Source organism: Hyperolius riggenbachi, chromosome 11 (assembly GCF_040937935.1).
Source record: "Hyperolius riggenbachi isolate aHypRig1 chromosome 11, aHypRig1.pri, whole genome shotgun sequence".
Taxonomy (NCBI): domain Eukaryota; kingdom Metazoa; phylum Chordata; class Amphibia; order Anura; family Hyperoliidae; genus Hyperolius; species Hyperolius riggenbachi.
Window position 1 is genome coordinate 177,057,948 of NC_090656.1, and position 26,398 is coordinate 177,084,345.

General features: G+C 43.1%; 1 protein-coding gene across 1 annotated transcript in view; it reads right to left on the reverse strand.

Annotated features, from left to right (window-relative positions):
* CHD9 (chromodomain helicase DNA binding protein 9) overlaps positions 1-26,398 on the reverse strand; it is a 246,922-nt gene that overhangs the window by 18,036 nt on the left and 202,488 nt on the right. Inside the window, 8 exon segments of the mRNA XM_068259704.1 lie at positions 1,294-1,518; positions 4,001-4,143; positions 5,585-5,750; positions 10,334-10,606; positions 15,373-15,533; positions 16,647-17,516; positions 20,833-21,035; positions 22,760-22,979. Of these exon segments, the coding sequence (XP_068115805.1) occupies positions 1,294-1,518; positions 4,001-4,143; positions 5,585-5,750; positions 10,334-10,606; positions 15,373-15,533; positions 16,647-17,516; positions 20,833-21,035; positions 22,760-22,979 (2,261 nt within the window).

Genomic DNA, 26,398 nt, shown 5'->3' on the forward strand with positions numbered 1-26,398 from the left:
GTTTTGATGCTCGATTTCTGATAGGAGTGAATGGAAAAAGTTAAGAAAAACGAGTGCAAGATAAGAGAATAGAGTGGAGAATCGAGCGGCAAAAACAATCAAGCGGAGAATCGAGCGGCAGAAACGCATCGTGTATTCCCAGCATAACACATCTTTTCTTACTCAGATAACACTCTTTTGGCTTCTATTTACTTTTCAGGGAAAACAGACAGAATTCGACATGCTGTTTGACAAGCTCATTTGCATATGTAATAACTCTAGTTTACTGGAAAGCGGAAAGAAACTTCAGACAATAATAATAGTAGGGATAGTACTACATGTTTATTTAATGATGTCACATGTCACGTCAGGTGTGCTTCAAATCCTTTCTATAAGTAATTGCTGAACAAGCTAAACGCTAAAGATGGTACCTTTGTTTTAAAGTTACAGAAGGTAGCAAACTGAATATACTGTGCAAAATATTACAACCTGGATACAAGGACTATAGGGATTTAAGTCAGGGCACTATCTGCAAAGAGTTTGTATGTTCTCTCCGTGTCTGCGTGGGTTTCCTCCGGGCACTCCGGTTTCCTCCCACATTCCAAAAACATACGAATAAGTTAATTGGCTCCCCCTAAAAATTGGCCCTAGACTACAGTACTTACACTACATAATATAGACATATAGACATATGGCAATAGACATATATATATATACACTGTACAGCGCTGCGTAATATGTCGGCGCTATATAAATACTAAATAATAATAAATAATAATAATAATAATGTAATGAACGTTAACTGTTAAACAGCTGGGGGAAGCATAACACTGGATGGGGGCAGGCTTCTCAGTCAAAGCTATTTTAGAGTGGACACCTATGGGCACAAGAAGGATAACTGCACACATTTCTAAGTCACCAGAAGATGGCTGCTCACTGTTCACTTTAAACACCAGTTACTAATGGAAAGCTAGTAGTAAAAATGTTTCTGTACCGTGTTAGCCAAATAATATATGTAGGTAGAAAAAAACAAAGTCTTGTAAAAGTAATACCTTTTAATGGCTAACTGATAAAGTCAAATAATGCAAGCTTTCTGGAATCTAGTTCCCTTCTTCAGGCATATTTCCAGATGCCTGAAGAAGGGGACTAGATCGAAGAAAGCTTGCATTATTTGACTTTATCAGTTAGCCATTAAAAGGTATTACTTTTACAAGACTGTTTTTTTCTACCTACATATAATGGAATAAACCGCTGTTTTGTTTTTCTAAAACCAATCCACAATATAATGTAATTGAATGTGCCCAAACTACTCACAGGTATAAAGGCTCCCCTGTCTTCCACATAGCCAGGATGTGCCCGGAGCCAGCTCTCTAAATCCTTCCTTTTCGGAGCATCATCTCCTGCCAGCCTTGTGCCGTCCTTTAGGTTGATGACAGGGACAGGGCTGTCGGCATCCATTGCTCCTGGAAGCTGCGGACAGGAAAGGATCTGAGGACCAGGAATAGACTGCGGCAGGGAGGAGATCACAGCTGGGTTCGCCTGCAACACAGGAATACCAGATTTGTCTATAAGAAGTCTAATACACGGTTACAACACACTATTATGGGCAACACCTACATCTGATGTCAAGGACACATTTACAATGAATGAATGCAAGTATAGTGTGCAGACTGTGTGTATATATAAGGCAGGATGTCACCAAACTGCCTATACTGCCACAGTGGTCATCAAGGATAAAAGGCACAACTTATCAGATGAAAAGGCATGGTCACTGGCTACTGGGCCAAGAACGGAAGAATTCTGGAAACCGTTTGTGAACAGCTCACAGGCCTCTGTAGTAAAAGTGTACCCTGAGTGGATGGGTTGCCACACTGTAGCTGTGGGGCAGCATGAGCCATCGGCTTGAGAGGTAAACGTTTGCTACACATGTTGGTGCGGGCCGATGTGCACACTACTATGGAGCAACTTACAGCCCAAATGAACCAGGGGGCTTCCAGACACATGTCAAAAACAACAGTGCACCAAACCACGTTGTGATTGGAGCTCCAGAGTAGATGGCTGGTGACTGCCATGCTCACATGGGTTTACTGGTTGCCTTCTCCATTTCAACCTGAATTCCCTGAACTCCAAATTCCATTTCCCAGACCATAACCCAAATAAGGACATTTGGTATCACCTCAACCGATGTGAATGACTACTGGATTGCTGTCTGGAAGATGGATCGGATCAGGATTTTACCATCAGGACCAGCCAGAATGGTAACACCTATGCCCACAAACAGGCCCAGATTTACATCACAGGAGCCTATAGGCACAGATGTCCTGGTACCCTAGACTTCTCCCTCCATGAACCTACAAACACCCACTGAACTCCACCACAAGTGTGCTGGCTGGCCCAGCCGCCAGTTCTCCCTTAGTTTCCTTGACTGTCATAGGTAGCTACAGGTGTTCTCTGGCTACCTAATACAAAGTAGCTAGAGGTGCCCCTGACTGAAGGGAGATCTGGTCAGTGGAATGCCAGGACCTCATTTACTCTTCGCTCTGGACTCTGCACGGGTAAGGCAGGAGGGAAGCACTTGGGGAGGGGAGTGAGCCACCTTTCCATCATCATACACCTGTAGGCACGTGCCTGCAGTGCCTTATGGTAGATCCGTCCCTGCCCACAAAACTAAGACACTATAGCAATGTTATCAATATTAACTGAATTGGATGAAAATCGCTCCCCCATCAAGCATGCACGATTGACGATTCAATTAATTTTAGGGTGAAATTGGTGTATCGATCGGACATGCTGAAAAATCACATCTAATACCATTTTGGTAAGTCAGTGAAGCTGCACCAACAAAACCTATTTTGTGAACTTGTCAGGTGCACAGATGGGAATATGACTTAATCAAGCAGATAGCTTTCCCTTTGTTCTGAACACAGATCCAGAAAATATACATTGCTTATACGGCCTAAGAGCTGCTCTGAGGACTTCTCAGTTTAGTGTTTATTCCCCTTTTTCTTGGGGGTGTTTAGATTGTTTTCTCTAAAATAAGAGCTCCAACATAGATATAGAAAAAATGTATGTATAAATATCTCAGCACAGTCTCCAAAAGTATTCCACCTTTTTGTTTCAATAATTTTTATCGAAGGTTTTTATAACAGGGAAAGAAATGAACAATTGATAGCATAACTTGGCACTTACAATGGTACAGTTACAACATCAGAGTAGATTAATAAACATGCTTTGTGTTGAGGCAGTTGTATAACATGCATGGTAATATAGGCGTGTACTTCACCAATTATTTTCAGACAGTTTTAAGAAGGGAAAACATGTCAGCGATCAGGCCATTATTTGCAGTTGTGTCTCATGTGCACATTACTGGGCTTTTATAACATAAGGATATAGGCCAAAAAGTTTCCCCGGAAAAACGCAATATCTAGGGATAGTCTACCACCCATCATTAACCCAATCGTGGTCGGGTGGAGACAAACCCATATCTATTTATTCAGTACCTACAAATGAACTCTGGCCTCCAGTGAGGTCAGGCTTGCCTATTCATTAAAGAAGAAAAAGAAGAAGAGAATAAGGAAAGTAGAGTTCAGGCATTAGTAAAGTAGAAAGCGAGAGACAAATAAGTGTCTAGACCAGACATGGGCAAACTTGGCCCTCCAGCTGTTAAGGAACTACAAGTCCCACAATGCATTTGCCTTTATGAGTCATGACTGTGGCTGTCAGACTCCTGCAATGCATTGTGGGACTTGTAGTTCCTTAACAGCTGGAGGGCCAAGTTTGCCCATGCCTGGTCTAGGTAGAACATAATTCTACTGTGTATTCATATGAAATACTTCATGGTGAAGGTCTCACTTGTTACTCACCATTGCTATTTGCTCAGGATTTAGCAGGTAAGCAATTAGTGGGTCCCAAATTTTATGATATTTTCGCATATTATCACTTATGTATTCCACCTTTTTAATGCAGGCATTATACAGAGCAGTAAATGCACACCAAGATTCATCATTATATATAGACTCACATGATTTAATATCTTATTCCTGTTCATGAACAGGATATCCATCCCCTCCACATTCTTCCTCCTGCCTCTTCTTTTCTTGACGGTTGGCTGAGCGTCAGATGCTACACCGTTCACACTGGCACCTGGCAGCGAATTAGAATTACCTGAGGAAATTCAAAACGTTTATTAGTATTTATACAGTGCTAACATCCTCTGTCACGCATTATTAATGTCACACAGCCACTTCAGTTATGGATATAACTAGTTTAACGCGTGTGTAAATACAACAGGCATTAGAAAGAGTCACAAGTCAAAGAACTGAACGTGTCTGAAGTAGGAGTCATTTGCAACCAATTAACATCTCTCTATAGGTGGCCACTCACTAGCAGTGTTGCCAAGTCATCCCTTTAATTACTGACAAATTATACAGGTTTTGTGGCTAGGTAGATGCAGTTAAGGCACTGATTATGTGCAAATAGCCCCAGAACCTGTATAACTTAGATGTGTCACTAATTAAAGGGATTAGTTGGCAACATTGCTCACTAGCCAATTAAACTGACAGATCAGATTCAATTATTCTGATCACATGTGCCTGAAATCCAAAGCACAAGGCTAAAAATATTTCAAGGTGGAATCTCAAATAAAAAAAAAACATGTACTGGAATTGGAAGCAGGGAAAAAATGTTTTTAATCACACTGATCAATCTCAAGGTGCTCTCTATCCGTCCAATTTTCAGCAAAGAATTGCCCGAGCGATCAGAAAAAGGCTAGCGGAAACATGTCCTAATAAATCGATTATTTCACCATCGACAAAACAATCAGTTCTTCCCATCTATATCGCTACAGATTATAGAAAGTTAAGATAGATTAAATTGTTGAACAATCACCATTAGACTTGTTTACAGTCAATTAGGGACATCAACAAGGTTTATTTTGTAGCGAAACACAGTCTGTGTGGACCAGGGAAGATAATGATGCAACACTGATCAATCCTGCGAACAAAGGAGCCCTATAGGTCCATAGAGGTTTATTTTCTGCCAATCCGATCACATTTATCTGATTGCTTGGGTGTTTCTTCGCTGAAAATTGTAGCACTAGACACCAAGGAAATGATTAGAGAAGGGGGCCACTAGACACCAGGGAAGCCATATGGGGGATGGAGGAGAGCACTAGACCACCAAGGAACTGTACAGGGCAGGGAGAGAAGACCACTAGACACCAGGGGATGTAAGGGGTGGGGGGGGGGCACGGCGGGCATTGGGGACCATCGGACCGCGAGGGAAGCCTCAATAGGATCCAGAGGCTTCTTTCTCATTAGGTTAGAATTGGTTTTTGAACCTGATATTTAGCTGGTATACATATTCAATTTTGATTGGCCAATTTTACCAGTAGATGCCTCATGATTAAGGATGTCGAGTCTGATATGGGGTGGCTTCTGTGGGCCGTGTTATCAATGTCTGAATTTTGGGTCTGTTATTATAATTAAGGATTTGCAGCCTACTCAGCGAGTGTGGACCGTTCAGTCCACTCTTATAAATAGGCCTCAATACATCTGTACGTTCAGGGAAGTCACATGCATTATTACCCGCTAGCCTACTTTCTTACCTGATGCTGCCACAGGTTTAGGAAAGGTTACAAGGCTGGACTCTGAGGCACTCTGTAGATCTTGTAATCGAGCCAAATACTGCTGCTGTCCCAATCCTTCCTCCCCATCCAGAGGCCTTTTCTGGGGAATTCCTTGTTTATGAAATGTCAGCTTCAAGCCACCCTCCTGGAAGGCAATACATTCACATCAGTGAGAGTACCTACACAAGAAACATCCTAGCAATGGTTAGGGACTATATTCCTGGTGGCAGAACCCAATCACCAGACTTCAAGCAGGAACGCAGATATATTAAGAAGAAAAGAAAAAAAAACTAAAAAAAATCCACCCACACTTAAATTACACAAAGCCTACCCTCCTGACCAGTCTGGAACTTCATTCAAAACTATTTATATAGTGAACCTGTGTGCTGAAAATGTTCCACGCTATGACTAAATATGACCCATATTCCCCCAGAGTTGCCTATAGGCATCACTAACCCAGACTGCCCCCAAACATCATAAATGCAGGATAATGTAAATAAGACATTAAATACAACTGACCTTTAGTGGTGGCAAAGCCCATTGGTTATAGCTAAAGTCTTAATCGGGGTCCTAGTTACCGCCCTCCACACCTACGTGAGGCCAGCTGTGACTATCCGTTTTACCAAGCGATTAATGGATTATGGAGTTGCGTAGTATGCACAATCTTATTTGTGCACATGTGGCACCAGAAGATTTTACCAAAACATCCTGCTTGTTACACAAAGCCTCCCTCACTTAGAGCTCAGCTCTGATTGTTCTGTCAGTTTAGGTTAGCCCATCCAGTTCTTAGTACCTTGGCCTGCTCTTGACTTCCTGCAAATGTTCAAGTTACCATAAAATGTTGAACTCTTTTAGTAAACCAGTCTTTCCGAAAAATGTGCAGCATATTTGGAACAACAACACACAGAGATGCTTCCATACCTCTGAAAACACCTTGCAGGATACCTTGGAAACCATTAAAGCAAAGTTGCTATATAAGGCAAACTGCAAATATCCTTTACAGTGGTAATTATGCTGTGGCGTCCATAGCCAAAGCTCAGGGTAAGTTGTGAGGAGGAGTAATCCGGTCACAAGCCAAAGGTCAAGAGCAGGTGGAGGTCAGTACTGGATAGGCTAGAGTCAAGAGTAAATGTGTAATTTACACTGGATTTCCACTTTAATCCCACTTTAAAGTGACAAGATAAAATGTATTGGGTAGAAAAAAAACACCAAGTTTTGTTTCCACAGACACTGGAATTAGCAGGGCCTAACAAGAACTCTGGATAGGGTTGCTTATTTGGCAACTTGATTAATTTTGCATATTTTCTTTATTTTGGGCTCAACTTTGGTTGCCCCACATGGCAACCAGTCTCTCACTTGGTCGCCTATGGGACAGGGTCCTCATAAAGGCCACATCCCACAACACAACAAACGAGTCTGACGGTAGTTGCTAAGCAGCTGTTGCTAATGTGTCCAATGCAGATGTTGATAACCATGGCACACTAGAGCTGCAGTGTTTTGAATGTAATAAGCACAGGCAACTGATCAAGACACCTCCTTGACAACAGTCAATGGTTTTAGGACCATCAAGAACCAATTGACAATGGAACAAGAAAGCTAGAGCCTGGGGTTGCCCAGAGCAAGCAGTTAGGTTTCAGCTGTCAGAAGAAACAATGAGCCTGGATCCAATTCACCTTCTCACCTAGGTTTTCTCCTAGGTGATATTTTCACATTTTCAATAAAATGCCTTTTAAACCAGCATCAAGGAAGAAAATACTCAAGCTTAGTTTTGAGAGTACTTTTTCACCTACTGTTTGGTACTTTTTCAATTGCAGAGTGCAAACTCTGTTTTAAACAGATGGCGAAAAAAATATCTCCTAGAAGAAATTGTAGGAGAAATAGTGACTTGGATCGGGCCCAGTGATTCTTACTGGTTGCTTCATTTTTGCTCTAGTTACTGAGCAGACAAAGATATAACATGGGAAACAACTGTGCCCAAAAGCCATTGTGATAGCAACGTAGGAGTGAGGTTTCAGATTACGGTCCGTGCCCACTTATAATGGAATGGCTTTAAAAATGAGCATTTGTTATAACCTGAATCTCTACTTTTATAATCTTCTTAAAGGGAATCTGAAGTGAAAATGTACTTATGATATAATGATTTGTATGTGTAGTACAGCTAAGAAATAAAACATTATAATTAGTACAGATATGAGTCTCATTATTTCCAGTACAGGAAGAGTTAAGAAACTTCAGTTATCTGTGCAAAAGAGCTTCTGTGAGCTCTGCGACTTTATTAGACAGCACTGTCTTTTGAAGCTCTTATCTCAAATGTCTCTCAGGGCTTGTTCACACTAGAGACATTTTTGGCAAATTTTAAGCATGGGCGATTTTTCAAACACGCCCTGAAAGCGCTTACACCATTAATCTCTATGAGACAGTTCACATCTGAACGGTTCGTTTGCGATCCGCTCAGAAAAGCGTTACATGGGCCATGTTTGAGGTGCTTTTGCCTCAATGGAAGGTATAGGAAAAACGCAAACGCTCACAAAATCGCTTTGTGAAGCGATTGCATTCACATTTTTAAGAATAAATACATTGTATTTATTACTTTCTGGATCAAAGAGTTCACTTCCTGACTCACGTCAGGAAGTGAAAAAACGCAATCGCTTGGCAAAACCGCTTAGAAAAGCGGTTCCCAAAAAAACCCAGTGCACAGTAAATCGCCGGAAAACGTTTTACAAAAATGCGTCAAAAAACGCCAAACGCGGCCGTAACGCAATGTGAACAAGGCATCATAGTTTCTTCTTTGTTTATGGTTTTTCTGCAGAGAAAAGTTCAAAGAGTGAGTAGCCTGCTCTGTGAAATCATTGTGTATTGTGGAAACTGGAATTATTACAGAATTATTAGAGAATGATGCAATGTTGTAAAAAAAAAGCTACAGTATATACCTGAAGATAAAAAAGAAACTATTTTCTTTGCTACTAACGTTCTATTAATTACCCGTACTACACAACCAATGCATTATATCATGAGGGGTTTTTTCGCTTCAACGTCTCTAAGGCCTCTGCAGGATTGTCAGGCAGTTCAATGACCTGTCTGCCGCCCACGTGCACCGTATGGCTGCAGTTATATGCAGCCAAATGTCAGCATTTGTAACACCACGCATGTCAGCACTTGACACGTGTTACTACGTGGGAGAGAACTACGACATGTCAGGTACTGTGGTGGCTGCAGCTGTACTCAGATGTGACATCACATGGAGGGGCGCCTGTCCACCACGAAGCACTAATAAGTGCCCAGCCAGTGCACAAGAGCAGCTGACAGGCGGGGAATTCACCTCCAGCTGTTCATATGAAAGAGGACTAAGTTATAACAAACTACACACCAACTGCAACCACTATGCTAGCTCAGAGGAATGAGGCTGGAGCATGCACGTGGCCTGTCCATGCATGTGCAGTTGGCCCCAGGACCGGAGGACTTTCCAGGGCCAAATGTGGGCATACGGGGAGTCTGAAGAGGATGGCGTGGGAGCGATCAGGCCAGAGGGGGCTAGAGGAAGCCCCAGGTATGCATATTTTTTTCACTGTGGCCCCTTCTCAGTTTCCCTTTAAGGGCATGTGATATGTTATGGTATGTGTAATACGTTACTTCTCTTAAATGATTATATAGATTAGAGATGGCTAATTTTGTCCCAATATTTGTCTCAAATCTTTCAACTCTAGGATAACAATCCCTATATGCAAAGCTGGGTGTAGGCCCCAAATGAATGTGGTCCTATCTCCTGCCTGAGCTCAAATCCCAGATACACTGTTTAGCCTGCTTTTGTAAAGTTGCTCATTAAAGAGAAACGGAAGTCAATAGATATGAAGGCTGCCATATTTATTTCCTTTTAAACAATGCAGATGTCCTGGCTGATGCTTGGCCTCTAATACTTTAGCCATAGCCCCTGAACAAGCATTCAGATCAGATGTTTATGACTATGTCAGACTGGATTAGCTGCATGCTTGTTTTAGGTGTGCGATTTAGACACTACTGAAGCCAAAAAGATCCGGCCTGTCAAGCAACAGGTTTTATGTAAAAGGAAATAAATATGTCAGCCTTCCTATACCTCTTACTTCAGTTTCTCTTTAAAAAGATGTGGCAGAAATACAAAAAGGAAACGAATATTAGGAGTCTAACTCAATCCTTCTGTTACTATCGCCAAGCTCAGACAGGAGACGAAACAATCTCTGTAGAGAATTATAGAAAGCTACTCACAAAGTACTGAGGTTTAGAAGTAGAACATACTAAATATTATTGGATAAATAGCTATTCTTGCTGCAAACAGTGTATTCTCCAATCAGACAAGAATGTCAGTACAATGTATGTAAAATAACAGGCCTCTGCAAAGCATGTGGAATAGCATGCTAAAATTATTAATACAGCCAAACGCATTAGGGAAAACTCACACACACAAAAATGCTATCTGAAAGGTAGTCAGTGCATTAAACAGCACCGTATGGAAGCATAACACAAACCCAGGATGGCTATGAAGTTAGCCTGAATCTTATGGAAAATTGCGGTTTAAATTAATATTTGGCAGATCCAAGCGCAATGAGCTTAACAGTGGCACAAAAAAAAAAAGCAAGAGCCACTCCGAAAAATTGGGAGGAGTTAAGTAGTAAGAAAGAGCAGGCAGCCAGCTGGAGCATGAGCATGCTGCACACAGCAACCAGGTCCCAGGGCAAGAGAAAAATATGCACATACGTCTTTGATTTTCACTGTAAACTCCTTTTCTGGTACATGCTTCTTCACCTTTGACATCTGTGGCGATTGGCTGGGTTCTTCCTTGATGGCCACGCTGGTGGGTGCCTGTGATCCTGGATCACTGTATTCTGAGGAGGCCCCATGGCTGTCTAGGAGCTGGTTGGTATAGAAGGTCACTACACTGGCCCCGTCATAGGTCTTTCGGGGCATAGGCCACTTCCCTTTCAATACTGCTTGGCAAATGCTGTCCAGTCTGTTAATTATTACACGATCCTGTGGAAATAGTTAATAAGTCAGTTAAATTGAATTGCACTGCCTACGTGTGTGTATGTATATGAGAAAGAGAGAAAGAAACAAGAGGGTAGAGAGAGTGATAGAGAGACTTTGTACCAGCCCTGACCTAGGAAGACCCTGGAAGACAAGGCTTAAAGGTCAACTGAACTGAAAGGGATATGGAGGCTGCCATATTTATTTATTTTCAAACAATACCAGTAGCCTGGCATCCTGCTGATCTTTCTGGCTGCAGTATTGATCGAATCACATGCCTGGAACAAGCATGCGGCAAATGAAGTCAAACTTCAGATCTGTGTGCTTGCCCAGGGTGTATGGCTAAAGGTATTGGAGGCAGAGGGTCAGCAGGACAGCCAGGCATTTTGCATTGTTTAAAGGGAAATAAATATGTCAGCCTCCATATCACTCTCACTTCATTGTCCTTTAAGGTACATCTATAGATTTCCTGGTCGATTCCCAGCAGAATCAAACACTTCAATCAAATTTGCCAGAAATCTATGTTCCAACAGGTCAGATTGATTGTAGTTTCGATTCAATGATTGATCTCGTTGGATGGAAAATTTCCATTGATCAGGACAGGGTAGGAGCAGCAGCAGATCAACAGCCCATAGCATTGCATTGCATTGAGCAGTGCAACACTGTGGTTCATGGTTGCCGAGCTGAGGGTGGGCCGAGGTGACAAAGGTGAAGGTGGCTGCGTTTCAGAAAACTTGAAAAAAAACCGCCACAGCAGTTTTGCCGATGAAGGGGTGGAGTTTCAAGCCTCTAATGGCTCTCAGAGGAGCTAAAGAGTTATTGCCGCTGACACACACCCATTCTAAAAGCATTAACAGATAGGCCCTACATTTTTTAATCTTGGCACTCTTAAGTGCTTGAATATCGACAAATTGCCCAAAGTTGACCCACTTAGCTATTCAAGATCGGATGTTTGAAACTCACAACCGACAGGATTTTTTCAAACTTGATGGCACATTTTAAAAATTGAATTTTTGCTTTCTCTGCTTTAATTTGCATGCGAAAGATTTATCATATGACAGATGACAGTGTTGTAAAAACACCAGAAAATCTCTTCTGCCACTTGTCGCAGTGAACAGTACATCCCATATGCCTCCTCTGCAGACGTCAGCCTTGATGGATGTCAATTAAAACATGAAATATGAATTCGAATACATGAGATTGTAAAGGAAAAAGAGAAACGGGATGATAAGCAATGCATTTACCGTATGTTCTTTAGGGTGCATACTGATTTTTAATCAGAATGGCTAAACAAGTGCTCTGCAATTTACTAAAATAATACTAAACAAAACATACATGACAGCAAATATGGCTCAACTGATACTTTTATGCGAAAGGTACATTTTGAAGCACTCCCCTGGGGGGTACTCACCTAGGGAGGGGGAAGCCTCATGGTTCTAATGAGGCTTCCCCCTCCCCTGTAGCTGCAGGCAGTCCAGCGCCAGCTACCCTGAAGTGTGCCGGAATCCTCCCTCGACAAATCGCTGATTTATTTACTTTTCCTGGCTCCAGCGGGGGCGCTGTTGTGGCTCTCCGCACAGAGATAAGCAAAAAAAGCCGATCTCTGTTGGGACCACTCTACTGCGCAGGCAACTTGCGCCTGCGCAGTAGAGCGGCCCGACAGCGATCGGCTATTTCCGCCTATCTCAGAGTGGAGAGCCGATTCTGCGCCGGAATCGGGAAGGTAAATATTTACATCCCTGCTGTTCGGGGAGCTTTATCGCCGCCACCATGGGACCGAGGAGGACGGGGGAAGCCTCAATAGGATCCAGAGGCTTCCCCCACCCGAGGTGAGTACCCCCCAAGGGAGGTTTTTTTCATTACAGGTTTTCTTTAAAGTAAATATTTTTGTAATATTAACCATTAAGCCTGCCAGTGTTACTTACTAATGATGGACAATGAGATGCAAGGTTGAAATTCATCATGGGTAAACTAAGGCTTTAATAAGTGTCAATGTGCATAGGGTTAAATTAAAATTCTTCTTAAAGGGGCACTATGCCAAAAATTAGGCTACAGGGATAACCCTGGTAGTGTTTACCGAAAATAAAGCATCAGATACTAAGCAGGTTTTTTTTATGTCTGCTTGAAAGGTTAGAGAGCATATGCATGAGATCCTTTCCAAGCTATGCCACATGTCCTCCCCCTTCGCTGACTCAGGCTGTGCTGTAACTGCTATTTCTCCTCTCTACCTTCTGATGCTGTACGGGAGGTGCAAGCTGTTTAGCCAGTGCTCAGGGAATGCTGGGGAAGATCGTAGTACTGGGAGCAGATGAAGCCCAGCCCAGCCCAGCCCAGTGTAAACAAGTAATTTATCTTATTTCTTTATTGAATCTTCCTCAGCAATTGCTGAGCAGCCTCAGCCTGCATTCCAATGTCCTGTACAGATTCAGCATGGCGAGAGGAGAAGAGAGCTGTTACAGTGCAGCCTGAGTCATCAGAGGGGGTGGACAGGCAGTATCTTTGCATATGCTGCCTATATCCTTTCAAGCAGACATTTTGTAACGGTTGGGTGCTGCAACTCAGACGTCTGATTATAGGTGATCTGCAGTATCACCAATAATACAGACACTATACCTGATTATGTGGTGATCTGCAGAATCACCAATAATGCAAGTATAGCTGGTAGAAATACTGACAGAGTTGTGTATTAGTGCAACTGTAAGGAGCTTTACCAAAGGAGCTGGTAAAGTACTATCAGTACACTGACTGCATATACTAGCACAGACCTTTCCAAAGGGCTGGGAAAGGTACAAGCAGTGAGAGAATAGGAAAATACAGACTAGTCCTTCACCAGAGGGGCTGGCCAGGTACTAGTAGTGAAAGTGACTGTATAGACTTGATCAGACCTTTCCAGAGGAGCTGGAAAGGTGCTATCAGTCACTAATGGAGCAATAAGAAACTATCTCCCTAGAGAAGCTGGTGAGACAATAGTACCTCACCAGTGGCGAGGGCCCACTGGTGAGCAGAGAGGTCAGACAGGCTAGGTTCGGCAACAGAGAGGTAAGTATCAGTACAGAATCGTGAGACAGAAGAGTAATCAGTAATCAGGCAGAGTTCAGCAACTAATCAGATAGGCAGAAGTACAGAAGCGTTAAGCAGGAAGCAAGGTCAGAGGTATAGCCAGAATCATACACAGGTAATCGAATACAATATAACAACAATCCTAGTCTTGGTGTGAAGTCCTTGGTTTCAACACCTGGCACTAGTCTTAAGGTCTGAGCGCTAACACAAAGTATTCACGCCAGCAGACAGGGAACGAATGTAGACTGGAGGCTTAAGAAGCGGAGGCACGCTTCCAGCCACTCCCACCACGGATTCTGCCAATCGGCGCGGCGAGAGTCATCAGTGACGTCAGCCGACCGGCAGGTCAGCTGACGCGCCTTCTGCCCGCATAAAGGTCATGTCTCCGCGCGCGCCCGCGCGAGACAGAGACCCTATGAGCTGGAGATATCGTTCCCGGCGTTCTAGACGCCAAGGGAACGGAAAACGCTTGAGAGCCAGGGAGAGAGGCGGTTGCAGACTCCCCCTTCGAGTCAGCGGCTGCCAGATCCATGCTTGTTACACATTTAAAGAAAAATCAAAACTGATTAACATCTGAGGCTCCTAATATTAGGTACATGCTACCACGGTTATCCCAGTAGCCTAATATTTGCCATCAAATTAGACCCTGCCGCAGGGGTAGACAAGGCACACAATATTTACTTTTCTCCTAGTGGACTCAAAGCGCCACAGCTGCAGGAACTTAAGGTGCGCTACAAGGCGACCAGGATCATTAGTGAGCCTTGCCCAAAGGACTCCTTACTATTCTTACCTACTGGCTTGAGCCGGAATTCGACCACTTTTCAAAGTGCTCATATCCCACATCAAAGGCAACAGCCTTAAGGGGCCCAAACATTTGCCAACCAATCGACCATCCAATTCGATTATTAATCAAATTGGATGAAAATTGGTGCTGCCAAGTGCATGCTCGACCGACAAAGCGACCAATGTCGGGAAAGAAATTGGCCACACGGTCGATCGCACATGCTGGAAAATTTTGGGCCGAAGTTGGTTGGTCGGGTGCGCGGCGGTACGGCGGCCGAATTGCGAACGAGCGACGAGACGATGAACCCCCCCGCCGCAATGTATAAATGTATGCAGTGTCTGTGCGCGCATTTATACATTACCTGTCCGGTGTCGGCCTACACGCGGTTTCCGTCCATCTCGCCGGGTTCCGCATACACGCAAGCGGCTAGCGTGTATGTGGCTTCCCCAGGGGAGATGGACGGTCACTGCGTGGAAGCCGACACCGAACAGATAATGTATAAATGCATACATTTATACATTGCGGCAGCAGCGGCGGGGCGGACGTGGCGGCTTAGCCGATTCCCTGATGATTTCATGCTGAAATTGGATGGGAATCTGCCTGTAGTGTATGAGCAGATTCGATTAGAGATAAATTTGTCTCCTGGTCGAATCTGCCCATAATCTTCTAATGTATGGGCAACTTTAGCAGTATTCTATCCAGCTGACTCATCAACTTTTGGTTGGGATGCTACGCATCAACTATGGGATCATTTTCATGTTTTGTTTTCCCTAAACACTTTTTGAGTGATTTCTCCAAAATTACAAATGTTCTATACAGTATATAGTATGTACTATGAATGAACACTTTTTCACTGTTTAAAATAAATGGCAGTAAAGTACCACAAGCACTTTTCGAAAAAGAAAACAGCACAGTATAATTCAGTTACCTTTGGCCAGTGAGCAGCTGCAAATGCATATCCTCCTTGCACAAGAGAGTTGGAGCTGGGGATGCCATTGTCCATCTGAAAGCTGTCCTGAGTTTCATCCTGAATAGTGCTTATAGAGGCCACGCTTTCTTCATCATAAGCCTTTACATGGGGCACGCGTTCTGTGAATGCAATAAATTCATCACATAAGAGGCTTTAGCATATAAAGACAGACTAAGGCAGTGGTATCAAACTCTGGCCCGTGGGCATAATTTGGCCTGAACAGTAATTATATTTGGCCTGTGAAGGTAATTTTGAATTTGTATTGCAGCTGGCCTGGTGCGTGATCACCCCTCCATGTCCTGTGCCTCCCCAGCTCCAGTATATGCAGGGTAGCATCGCAGCAGTAGTTATGCTTGTCTCACCTCCTCAGGACTCCAACAACGTCCATCCATCCTCTAAAGCGTGCGCTTGCTCTACTTCCTAATTCTCCTCTTCCTCGCTGTGTGATTACACACAACACAAGAACTAGATGGTCAGAGAGTGAATGCCTGCAGTAGTAGATTAATTTACATTGTTGGAGCCCTAAGGAGGTGAGACAAGCACCACTACAGCTGGAACCCTTCTCTGCATACACTGGGGCATAAAGGAAGCACAGAACGTTGGGCCACTAGACCTCCAGGAAGGATGGGGAGGGGGTAAAAAGAAGCACTAGACCACCAGGGGGACTAGACACCAGGAACTGAAGAGGCGAGGGATGGTGGCCACTGGACAACAGTGTACTGTATAGGGGTGAGAGGTTACTGAAGCACGGCAGGGTACACAATATACCAGACGGAAAATTGCATGCATCATGAGATACAGCATTACTGGTGGTGCTACATTGCATTCTGCACTGACAACCGTAACATGAAAGTCAATTGATTTGAATGTTAACATGCATGTCGCACACAATGTGCAGTGTGTCATAACTGACAGTGTGAATGAGCCCTTAGCTGCAAGAATGAAAGGAGTCCATACATTATTATTATACATGAGAGAAACGCTTCCTGCAAGTTTACTAAGATCAGATAGCAATCTCATGGTGGGGCCATGTGTCCTGAGCCCATTCCCAAAAAGATAGTGTGACCTGATATTCATGCAAAAAAAATCAGATACGGTAACTAAAAAAACGGTTTTCCTGCTCACACTGCCCTAAAATGGGCATTGGTGATCTACCACATAAATCAAGACTTTCCATATACAATCTTCAGTCAGGATGTGTGCAGCCTGTGTTACACCACTCCCATACTTACCGCATTTTTGTCCATCCCCATCATCACTATCACTGTCCTCAGAGGAAGACGATGAGGATGAAGAGGAGGAGGAAGACGAAGAGGATGATGAGGAACAGGAGGACGAAGAAGAGGAGGAAGAACTGGATCCTGAGCGTGAGCAAGAAGAGGAGGAAGAAGATGAGGAAGAAGACGATCTGGATGAGCATGATGATCGGTTTGAGTCTGTATCCGAGTCTGAACTTGAAGCTGAACCTCGTTTGCGGACTCTCTGTTTCTTGGAAGTTAGGTTTGGCGTTAAAGGCTCAGTCCTTGCTGCCACCATGCGCCTGTCAGTCTCCGACTTAACAGCTTGCTTATGTTCTACAGTGTGAGGCAGGGGCCCATTGACATAACGCATTGCTTCTACTTTAACGTTTGTGTATTCTTCCTCCGACATTTGGATGTCCTGCTTTTCAACATCATCTTTCACTTTAACCTCCTCATTAGGGCTCCCTTTTAGTTCATGTGTTCTTGATTGAGGAGTAAGTGGTGATGCCAACAATGGTAGCTGGTTAAGTGGTGCTACAAGTGAATTAGAAGATGTTCCTTTATTCTGGTTGTAATTCCTTTGAGCTGCCATGAAGGAAAGCTCTGGATCCCGCAAGATGTGATAGTCTGTTCTGCTTACACCATGTTTCGCAGCTCCAGTTAACAAATCCCCATCATGGGTACCACATTCCCACCACAGTGGCAAGTCAGGGCTTGGTTGGCAAAGTTTCAGACGCTCAAACAGCTGCGGGTGCCGAATTGCTTGCTCTCGCACCTTTCGAAGAAGCTCAATACGGTATAAGGTTCTGGAAGCCCTCTCTTCTGTAATTGGTTGGATTGAAATTGAAGAGTCCGTCATTTCTGGAAGACAGAATGCTGAGGTTAATTATGCTAGGTCAGTATCATATGTATATAATATATCACATCAATATCTAATTTACAGTGATTTTTTGAATGTAACAGTATTAATCAAGACACTGGAGGTGCTTCAAGTGGCAGCCCTAGGTTTAATTCCCGGCTGTGGTTGCATGGCCTTTCTTCTAAGGAAGAAACTGGTACACCGCAGCTATCTAGACGTGATTGGGAGTGGACAGGTTTTAGGGCATGCTGTGCTGAGGAGACAATATTGTTTCTAACCAAAGTAACACATATTTACTGTTACAGGAATTATGCCAGCAGCCTAGCTAAAGTAGAATAAAAGGAGACCGATCCTTTGACTTTGTAGTTCACCCCTAACACTTGTGGATGGACATGGTTCAGGCTATTCCACTGAGCTACCATTTCTTTCCGATTAAAATACAAGTACATAGCAAGGCGTTTTAATCAAATCAAACTATTATTATTTAGTATTTAAATAGCGCTGACATATTACGCAGCGCTGTACAGTGTATATATATATATCTTGTCACTAACTGTCCCTCAAAGGAGCTCACAATCTAATCCCTACCATTGCCATATGTCTATATTATGTAGTGTAAGTACTGTAGTCTAGGGCCAATTTTTAGGGGAAGCCAATTAACTTATCCGTATGTTTTTGGAATGTGGGAGGAAACCGGAGTGCCCGGAGGAAACCCACGCAGGCACGGAGAGAACATACAAACTCTTTGCAGATAGTGCCCTGGCTGGGATTCGAACCAGGGACCCAGCGCTGCAAGGCGAGAGAGCTAACCACTACGCCATCGTGCTGCCCAAACTATTCATGTGCCCAGCAATTTCTCTACATTCTGCCCACATGAACCTAAATAGGTGCTGGATAGTGTACTGGTTAAGGGCTCTGCCTCTGACATAGGAGACCTGGGTTCGAATCTCGGCTCTGCCTGTTCAGTAAGCCAGCACCTATTCAGTAGGGGACCTTAGACTAACACTGCTACTGCCTATAGAGCGCGTCCTAGTGGCTGCAGCTCTGGCACTTTGAGTCCGTCGGGAGAAAAGCGCAATATAAATGTTATCTGTCTCACCTTGTCTAAATAAGCCTGGCTTTACTTCAGACCTGGACACACTGTGAGCGCTTTTGTGGCCGTCAACACTGTCGGATTTTTTTCAAAAAAAACGCTCCCATTGACTTGCATTAAAATTGCAGTAAAATTGCTATGATCACGATTTTTTGAAATATTGTGATTTCTGCGGTTTTAATCAGGGCTGTGGAGTCGACTCCTCAGTTTAGGATTCCACCGACTCAGACTCCTCCTCCTCTAATTTGCATATTACAATTTTGTTGATTAACAGTATGTAACGTGAAATTCGTCTCAACTGCCAACGCTTAGGAATTTTGAAAAATGCGCAAAAGGTGGATCAGCGCAACACCAGGCCGCCTCCGAATGGCCTCCAATCAGAGGTGCGCTGAGCCCCCCCAGAAACTACAAACGCACCTTGAACCCAAACAGAAGCTCTGCATATACACCAAAAGCATGGCTGTTAAGTGGGAGCAGCTGACCAAAAACGAAATAAATTAGTACATAGCAAGGAAATGAACAGCGCTACTTAAAAACAGGCAAGTGCCTACCTGCAAAAGAGTGCAAGCCCCACTTGTGGAGTCGAATACACACCGAGCATACACATTTTACAAGACAACTGAAGTGACAAGGATATGTAGACTACTATATTTATTCCCTTTAGACTAAAACTAGTCCTTGGTAAGAGTACTTGTAAGAGGTACAGACCGGAACAAAGAACATCTATCTGGCCCTAGGCAATGTAACTGTGGGTACATGTAAGAATGATGTGCAGGTACTCTGCAGGGGAATGAGGAGATTCTTCCTCTATTAAACATTCTTCATGCACAATCTGAACAAGGTTTATGGGTGATAGACAACACCTCTGTGTTCAATGTGCACAACATTCTCAGTGGATTCCCTGCAGCTCTGTGGGGAGAGCATATGTAGAGTATAGTACTACTGTGTAACAAAGTAAACCTGAGAAAGATGAAATTAAAGTTTTATACATACCTGGGGCTTCCTTCAGCCCCCTTCAGGCTAATCAGTCCCTCGCTGTCCTCCTCCGCCACCTGGATCTTCTGCTATGAGTCCAGGTACTTGAGCCAGTCTGGTGTAGTGCACACACTCCGCCGCTGGGAGCCTACTACACCTGCGCAGCACTATTGTGCAGGTGCAGAACGCTCCTGGCTGTGGAAGCGGCACGTAGCCAGACTGCTCTGACTAGCTGAATTACCTGGACTCATAGCAGAAGATCCAGGTGGCGGAGGAGGACAGCGAGGGACCGAATGGCCTGAAGGGCCTGAAGGGGGCTGGAGGAAGCCCCAGATATGTATAAAGCTTTTCTTTTAATTAGTCTCAGGTACCCTTTAATTCATAGTCACCAAACCAAATTTTAACAACATATCAATTTATTTGATTTAATGAGCAAAGAGAGTGCATACATTTGCATAAACCAGCATGAATGCAGAATTATTTCCATCTCATTGACCATCTCGATTAGTGACACAGCTACACATCAGGCTTTATACTTACAGCATAGATGTTATTTTGTATATATAAGAGATTCCTGTGTACACATCATATATACTGTACAGTCACAATCAGATATGTATATCTGACTTTAAAGGGACACTTAAGCCAGAAAAAAAAAATGAGTTTGCCGACAGTCCTGTCAGCAAAAACAAAACTAGCTGGCAGCGGGGGACCAGAGGATTAGTAAGTGGCTGCGAGGGCACAGGACTGCTGCAGGGGGCTGGTAGAAGCCCCAGGTGAGTAAAACAATTTTTTTTTTCTTGGCTTAAGTGTCCCTTTAAAAATACGGGGACTGCTTTATTGAAGCAGCACAAGTAACTAATTTTGATTGGTTTATTTCATTTTTGTGGACTGAACACATCTATTACTGTATATATACATTATTTTTAATGACTATTATCTGAGAAATAGAACATTTTATCATATTTTCTATTTTAATTACAGTTACAAATTCATTAGGAGTAGGAGTCGGAGTCGGTGCATTTTTTCCCGACTCCGACTCCAGGCACCCAAAATTGCTCCGACTCCGACTCTACAGCCCTGGTTTTAATGCAAGTCAATGGCAGCATTTTTTTATATTCAAATGCAGACACAGCTCTAATGGTCAGAAAAGTGCTCACAGTGTGTCTCAGGCATAAGGTGCTGTTTAGGGATAGAACTAGCCATGCAACATATCAGACAGCTTATCTACATCAACAGTAAATACGCACCTTCTTTAGAAGGCAGCCGACACACCCTCCGACACATTGCTATAAAGGCATAGAGGTATTTCTCAAGAGACTCATCGGTTTTCTTATGTAGTCTGGCCATGGCTCGAAACTTGGTCCAATCAAATTGCCCCCTCCCTGGATCAAACACCACGCCAAATGTGGAGACGACCCTGTAAAAGTCTGCTTCCTCTCTTCGAGTCCACCTAAGTCATACACAAAATATTTAAGGATTATTTGTCATAAGCTGTATGCACACATAGACATGGCTATTTAACCAAACTTATTTATGATTGCACAATACTTAAAGAGACTAACAAAAATGTCATCTTTTTTCTACTATCCTACAAGTTCCTAAACCTATTCTAATGTGCTCTGGCTTATTGCAGCACTTTCTACTATCACCATCTCTGTAATACATCAACTTATCTCTCTCCTGTCGGATTTGTCGCCCTGTGTCTGGAAGGCTGCCAACTCTTCAGTGTTGTTGATCTGTTATGCACGGCCCCCTCCAGGCACACTCCAGTGTGTTATTTAGATTAGGCAGCCTCTCTGCTCTCTTGTCAGTGAGAGAAGAGAGCTGCCTGCCTTTTACAAGCTGGATAAATCATCCTCTGAGCTGGTTCTGTCACATACTGAGGAATTACAGACACAGAGCTGTCTGCAGGAAGAAACAATCAGCCTGTCACTGTTCAGTGAATGATAGCTGCAGGGGGAGGAAGGTAAACACACAAACGATCTCTTGAGATTCAAAAGGAAGGCTGTGTACAGCCTGCTTGTGTATGGATGTATTTTCTATTTGTGGACATACTGTACATCAACCTACTTCCGGTTTTGGTGGCCATTTTGTTTGTTTCTAAACAAACGTTTTAAAACTGTTTTTGACTACTTTTAATGCGGCGGGGAGCGGCAAAATTGTGACAGAGGGGAAAAGGAGATGTCCCCTAACGCACTGGTATGTTTACTTTTGTGCGATTTTAACAATGCAGATTCTCTTTAAAGTGGACCCAAATTAAAAATACAAAATTTAAGGAATAAAATCTGTTTTCTACATTATAATAATAAATAGCAGCTTTTTTCAGCTGCATGATGACAAATATAAAATATTTTACATTTATTGGAGGAACCCCTCCCCTCCTTTCATATTACCGGGACAGAATCCGGCAGACTGGTAGAGTAGATGGTGTCCAGCAAAGAAGGAATTGCTAATGGCTGCCACCTGTATAACCCTAGTTATGAAAAGAGAAGGGTGAAAAGCATGCACTGAAATGCTCATAGGCTTGAAGGAGTGTTTATTTATCTTTATATGTGTCAGAGTAGTGCAACTAATTATTTTGCATTAAAAAAATGTTTGGTTTGGGTCCGCTTTAAGATAGCTCGATGTGCATCTGACCCAAGTAATTTGGCTTAACTCCAAAAAGCCAAGGGCAGTAACACAAAGCTAACACTTCAAAATCTGAGTGAACATACTGATTGCTGCATTTATTATAGTCTATAAATTAAGCCCATTCCTATGATATGAGATACAGGTAGTCCCGTTTGCGAATATCTGACATACAAACCACCTGCTGTAACAGATACCGCACCAACAAGATGATGTCATTTCCACATTAAAGGCGATAGAAACAGAGAGACAAAAGAAGGCACAAAAGGGCAATAGGAGGACAAAATAACACAAAGTGGGGGCATATATGGACAGGGGAAGGCACAGGATGACAGAAGCAGCAAACTGGGATCACAGGGGAACAGGAGAAAGCACAGAGGGACAGTAGGATGACAATGGAAGCACAGAGAGACAGTAGGATGACATTTGAAGCACAGGGGAACAGTAGGGGCACAATAGACCCTGGAGGCACAGAGGGGGACAATAGAGACACAGACGGGGGCGGGGAACAGTGTTCAGACTTGCAAACAAATGTAAGAAAAACACCTCTGCTGTCTTTCGATTTTTGCAGCAACCTTTGGATTCAGTGAAGCTTCTTCGTAAAGTGATTGTGTTACAGTTGCATGAACTGGAAACATGGTTGGAATTTGTTGGATCTGCCTAAACTTGGTGGTGCGCTGGAATGCAGTTACAAGACGTCGAAGACGGGTAGTCAGTGCTGACTGAGTAGGCCAGTAGCCCTTATCTCCTTCAGGCCCTTGGCCATCTGTGTAGACAAAGAATTGTTAAGTATTAACAAATTATAGAAACTGAGCTGATGGTCATAAGATGTTCCCACCAACAGGGCATGTTTTGAAGGGATTCAAGAAAGTAAACAATCCACAATACTGAGGCACTAACACCCTCACCTGTGATGCCTACAAAATATGCACCATTGCTGGTTCTTGAGGTTTGGTAAACAACATACTCGAAAATTCAGTGGTTTTACAAGTTGCAGGCATGATCCTCCTGTTGAGCAGGCACAACGATTGGAAAATGCAGTTGTGTAGAAATAAAGACTGACCTGATTGGAATAGTCCATTATGGAGAACCCTGAGCCTATTGTAGCATTTTTGTTTTTATTCTCTTGGTAAATGCATCTTATATATTCTAGCTAAACAAGAAGTAAACTTACAATCAAACAAAGTCAAACAAAATTTGACATCATTTAATTATAAAAATACGATTCAGTCCACCTCAGCAGTCGGTACACCATACACAGCAGTGCTGTGAATGCTCCCTGCCGTTAAGCATTATCTAGAACAGGGCTGTCCAAAATAGCGGCCCTCGAGAGCTCTTGCTGTGGCCAGTTTGTTTGCTTCCTCACACTACTTCTGCCATGCCCACTTCTTAATCTCCCCTTCCCCCAAGCGAGGACGCTGCTGCTCCACCCCCCTCTAGACCGCACAGTTGGACAGCACTGGACTAGAACAAAAAAATAAATATCTACACTGCTGAAGCAGATGGATGTGCGGTGACGTCTTATGGGATTTTACAATGGTGTGGCTCTTTAGTGGACTGTGGAGTTGAGATTAGCAGCATCCCCCTTGTCTTCCTAGCTAACCACACTTCCCATTACTGGGTGCCTAAAGGTGGCCATACACATCAATTTTTCCCATTGATATCCAACTGATTTGATTCGTCTGATCCAACCCCCTAGAAAGCAATTATGTGGCAAGCCTGATCATTAGATTTTTGGGGGATGGAAGATATTGATTGACAGCCCATAGAGCTGCATTGCATCAAACTGTGCAGTGCTGTGGTTAGATGCTGAAATCTATTAAAACTCTATGTCCAATGTGTGGCAGTAATAGATCTCTCAGATCAGATTTAATCTGACATGGATCTATCTGATCGTCGAATCTTGTGGCAACCTTTTTAATGTTATCCAGCCAAATTGATCAAATCTGCTAGCAATCGATTCCCAAATGACCGAAAAATCGTGCAGGATGGAAAATTTTAGACGATTGGGGCAGGTCAAGGCCATGTTGCTAGCGGCGTCCACACTGAGGTTTTCTTCTCTTAGTCTCTTCTCTCCCAAGTCCCAGGCCCATTTGTGACATAAATGCTAGAGGCCAAATACTAGAGGCCTCTAGTGGTAACATAAGGTACGGACCACGCTGCCTCTAGTGTTCCCTTGTATAACACGGGTCTCACATGCTCCCCGGGAGTCAGGAATAAAGGTACAAGAAGAGTAGCCGGTGGGGAGAGAAGACATGGAGACCTTGCTGCAGACAGGTGAGAGCAAGCTGCCTCTGCCCCGTATGTCCCCAGGTGGACTGGGAGACCTAGCAGGTGCACACAGATTTTGAATAGATTTCATGCTTTACAGACATCACTGCAAATACTTCAGCATGCATGAAAAAAGGGTGCAGTGAAAAAAAGGGCTTGGCTTGATAACAAAATAGCACGGGTGGATAACAAAATCTGATAACGATAAACATCGTTGTCAAATTTGGTTAACGATAAATACCATTGTAATTACAGATGGGAAATAATAATGAAAAGATATTAACGTTAAAAATCGTGCACGTAATTCAACAATACACCTTAACCCAACCCTACTCTCACACAGAACCCTCCCCTGGTGGTGCCTAAAACTAACCGCTCCCCTGGTGGCGCATAACCCTAATTACAACCCCCTGCCCCGCTGGTGCCTAACCCTAATTATCCCCCCCGTTGGTGCCCAAACCTAACCACTCCCCCTAGTCTTGCGTAACCCTAACCACTCCCTCTGCAGAAAGACACTTTTACACATAGAAACGATAAAATCTTTGATAACTTTGATAATAAATCTGTACATATAAATGAAATAATATGACAAAAAACATAACGTTGCAAGCTTCTAAAACAATAACTACTTCAAAAACTATAATGTTCTGATACTGTTTCACAGCACCTTTTTTTCTGCCTTTTTTGCTGTATTAAAAATAATTGCAATAAAGTCTATGGCAGCGCCCTTTTCGTCCACCCTCCTCCTGCGCCCTTTTTTCCTGCTACCACTTCAGAAGCCTGAGCAATGAGACGAGTTTCACATCACCCATACTTCATTTTCATCTGTGTGAAAGAGAGGTAGACCAAGCTCTGCTGCATCCACCCCAGCGCCTTCCTCCTGTCAGCTACCTGAGATACACCAGTTCAATCGTTTTGCATCTATCAATAAAGCAAGGACTTTAAAAAGTGAATTCTACCCTACAGGCACTCAGATCTGAATCGGATTTACATGTAAATTTGTTTGAATAATTGATCAAATCTGCTGTTACCAACAGTCTGTGCTGCTCAAGGCAGCAATAATCTAATCAAGATTTTCTATTTTGACCACTGCATTTCTGATTGATTAGAGTTTCAAAATCCTTTATTGAACAATCTTAAAATACATACTGTAAATATAAATGAACAATACCCTAGAGTAAATTGCACTATAAAACGTATTTTTCCCTATGTTGCTAACTTTAAAGGTACATACACACATCAGACTATAGTCTTTGGAAAATGAAAGATCACAGACCAATCTTACCACCCTTCATGTAGTATGAGAGCCATACTCTACACAGTCTTTTCTATGGAGCTGAACTCCACATCAGAAAAAAATCTTTGCAAGATGCTGCACACACAGATGCTGTACAGACACAAAAGATCAGTATCTGCAAAAGATCTGTTCCTGCCAAAAATCCATTCCTGCAAATTGCAATGACAGTCTATGAGATCTGCAGATCCTCATACACACATGATTTAACTGACATTCATCTGCAGATCAAATCCACCAGGATGGATTTTCAGATCTGCGGATGATTGCTTGATCTGCAGATGAATGTCAGTTAAATCATGTGTGTATGAGGATCTGCAGATCTCATAGACTATCATTGCAATTTGCAGGAATGGATTTTTGGCAGGAACAGATCTTTTGCAGATACTGATCTTTTGTGTCTGTACAGCATCTGTGTGTGCAGCATCTTGCAAAGATTTTTTTCTGATGAGGAGTTCAGCTCCATAGAAAAGACTGTGAAGGTATGGCTCTCGTACTACATGAAGGGTGGTAAGATTGGTCTGTGATCTTTCATTTTCCAAAGACTATAGTCTGATGTGTGTATGAGCCTTTAGAGTAGCCAGTAAAAATCTAACAAATCTGATGGATTTTGGACTAGT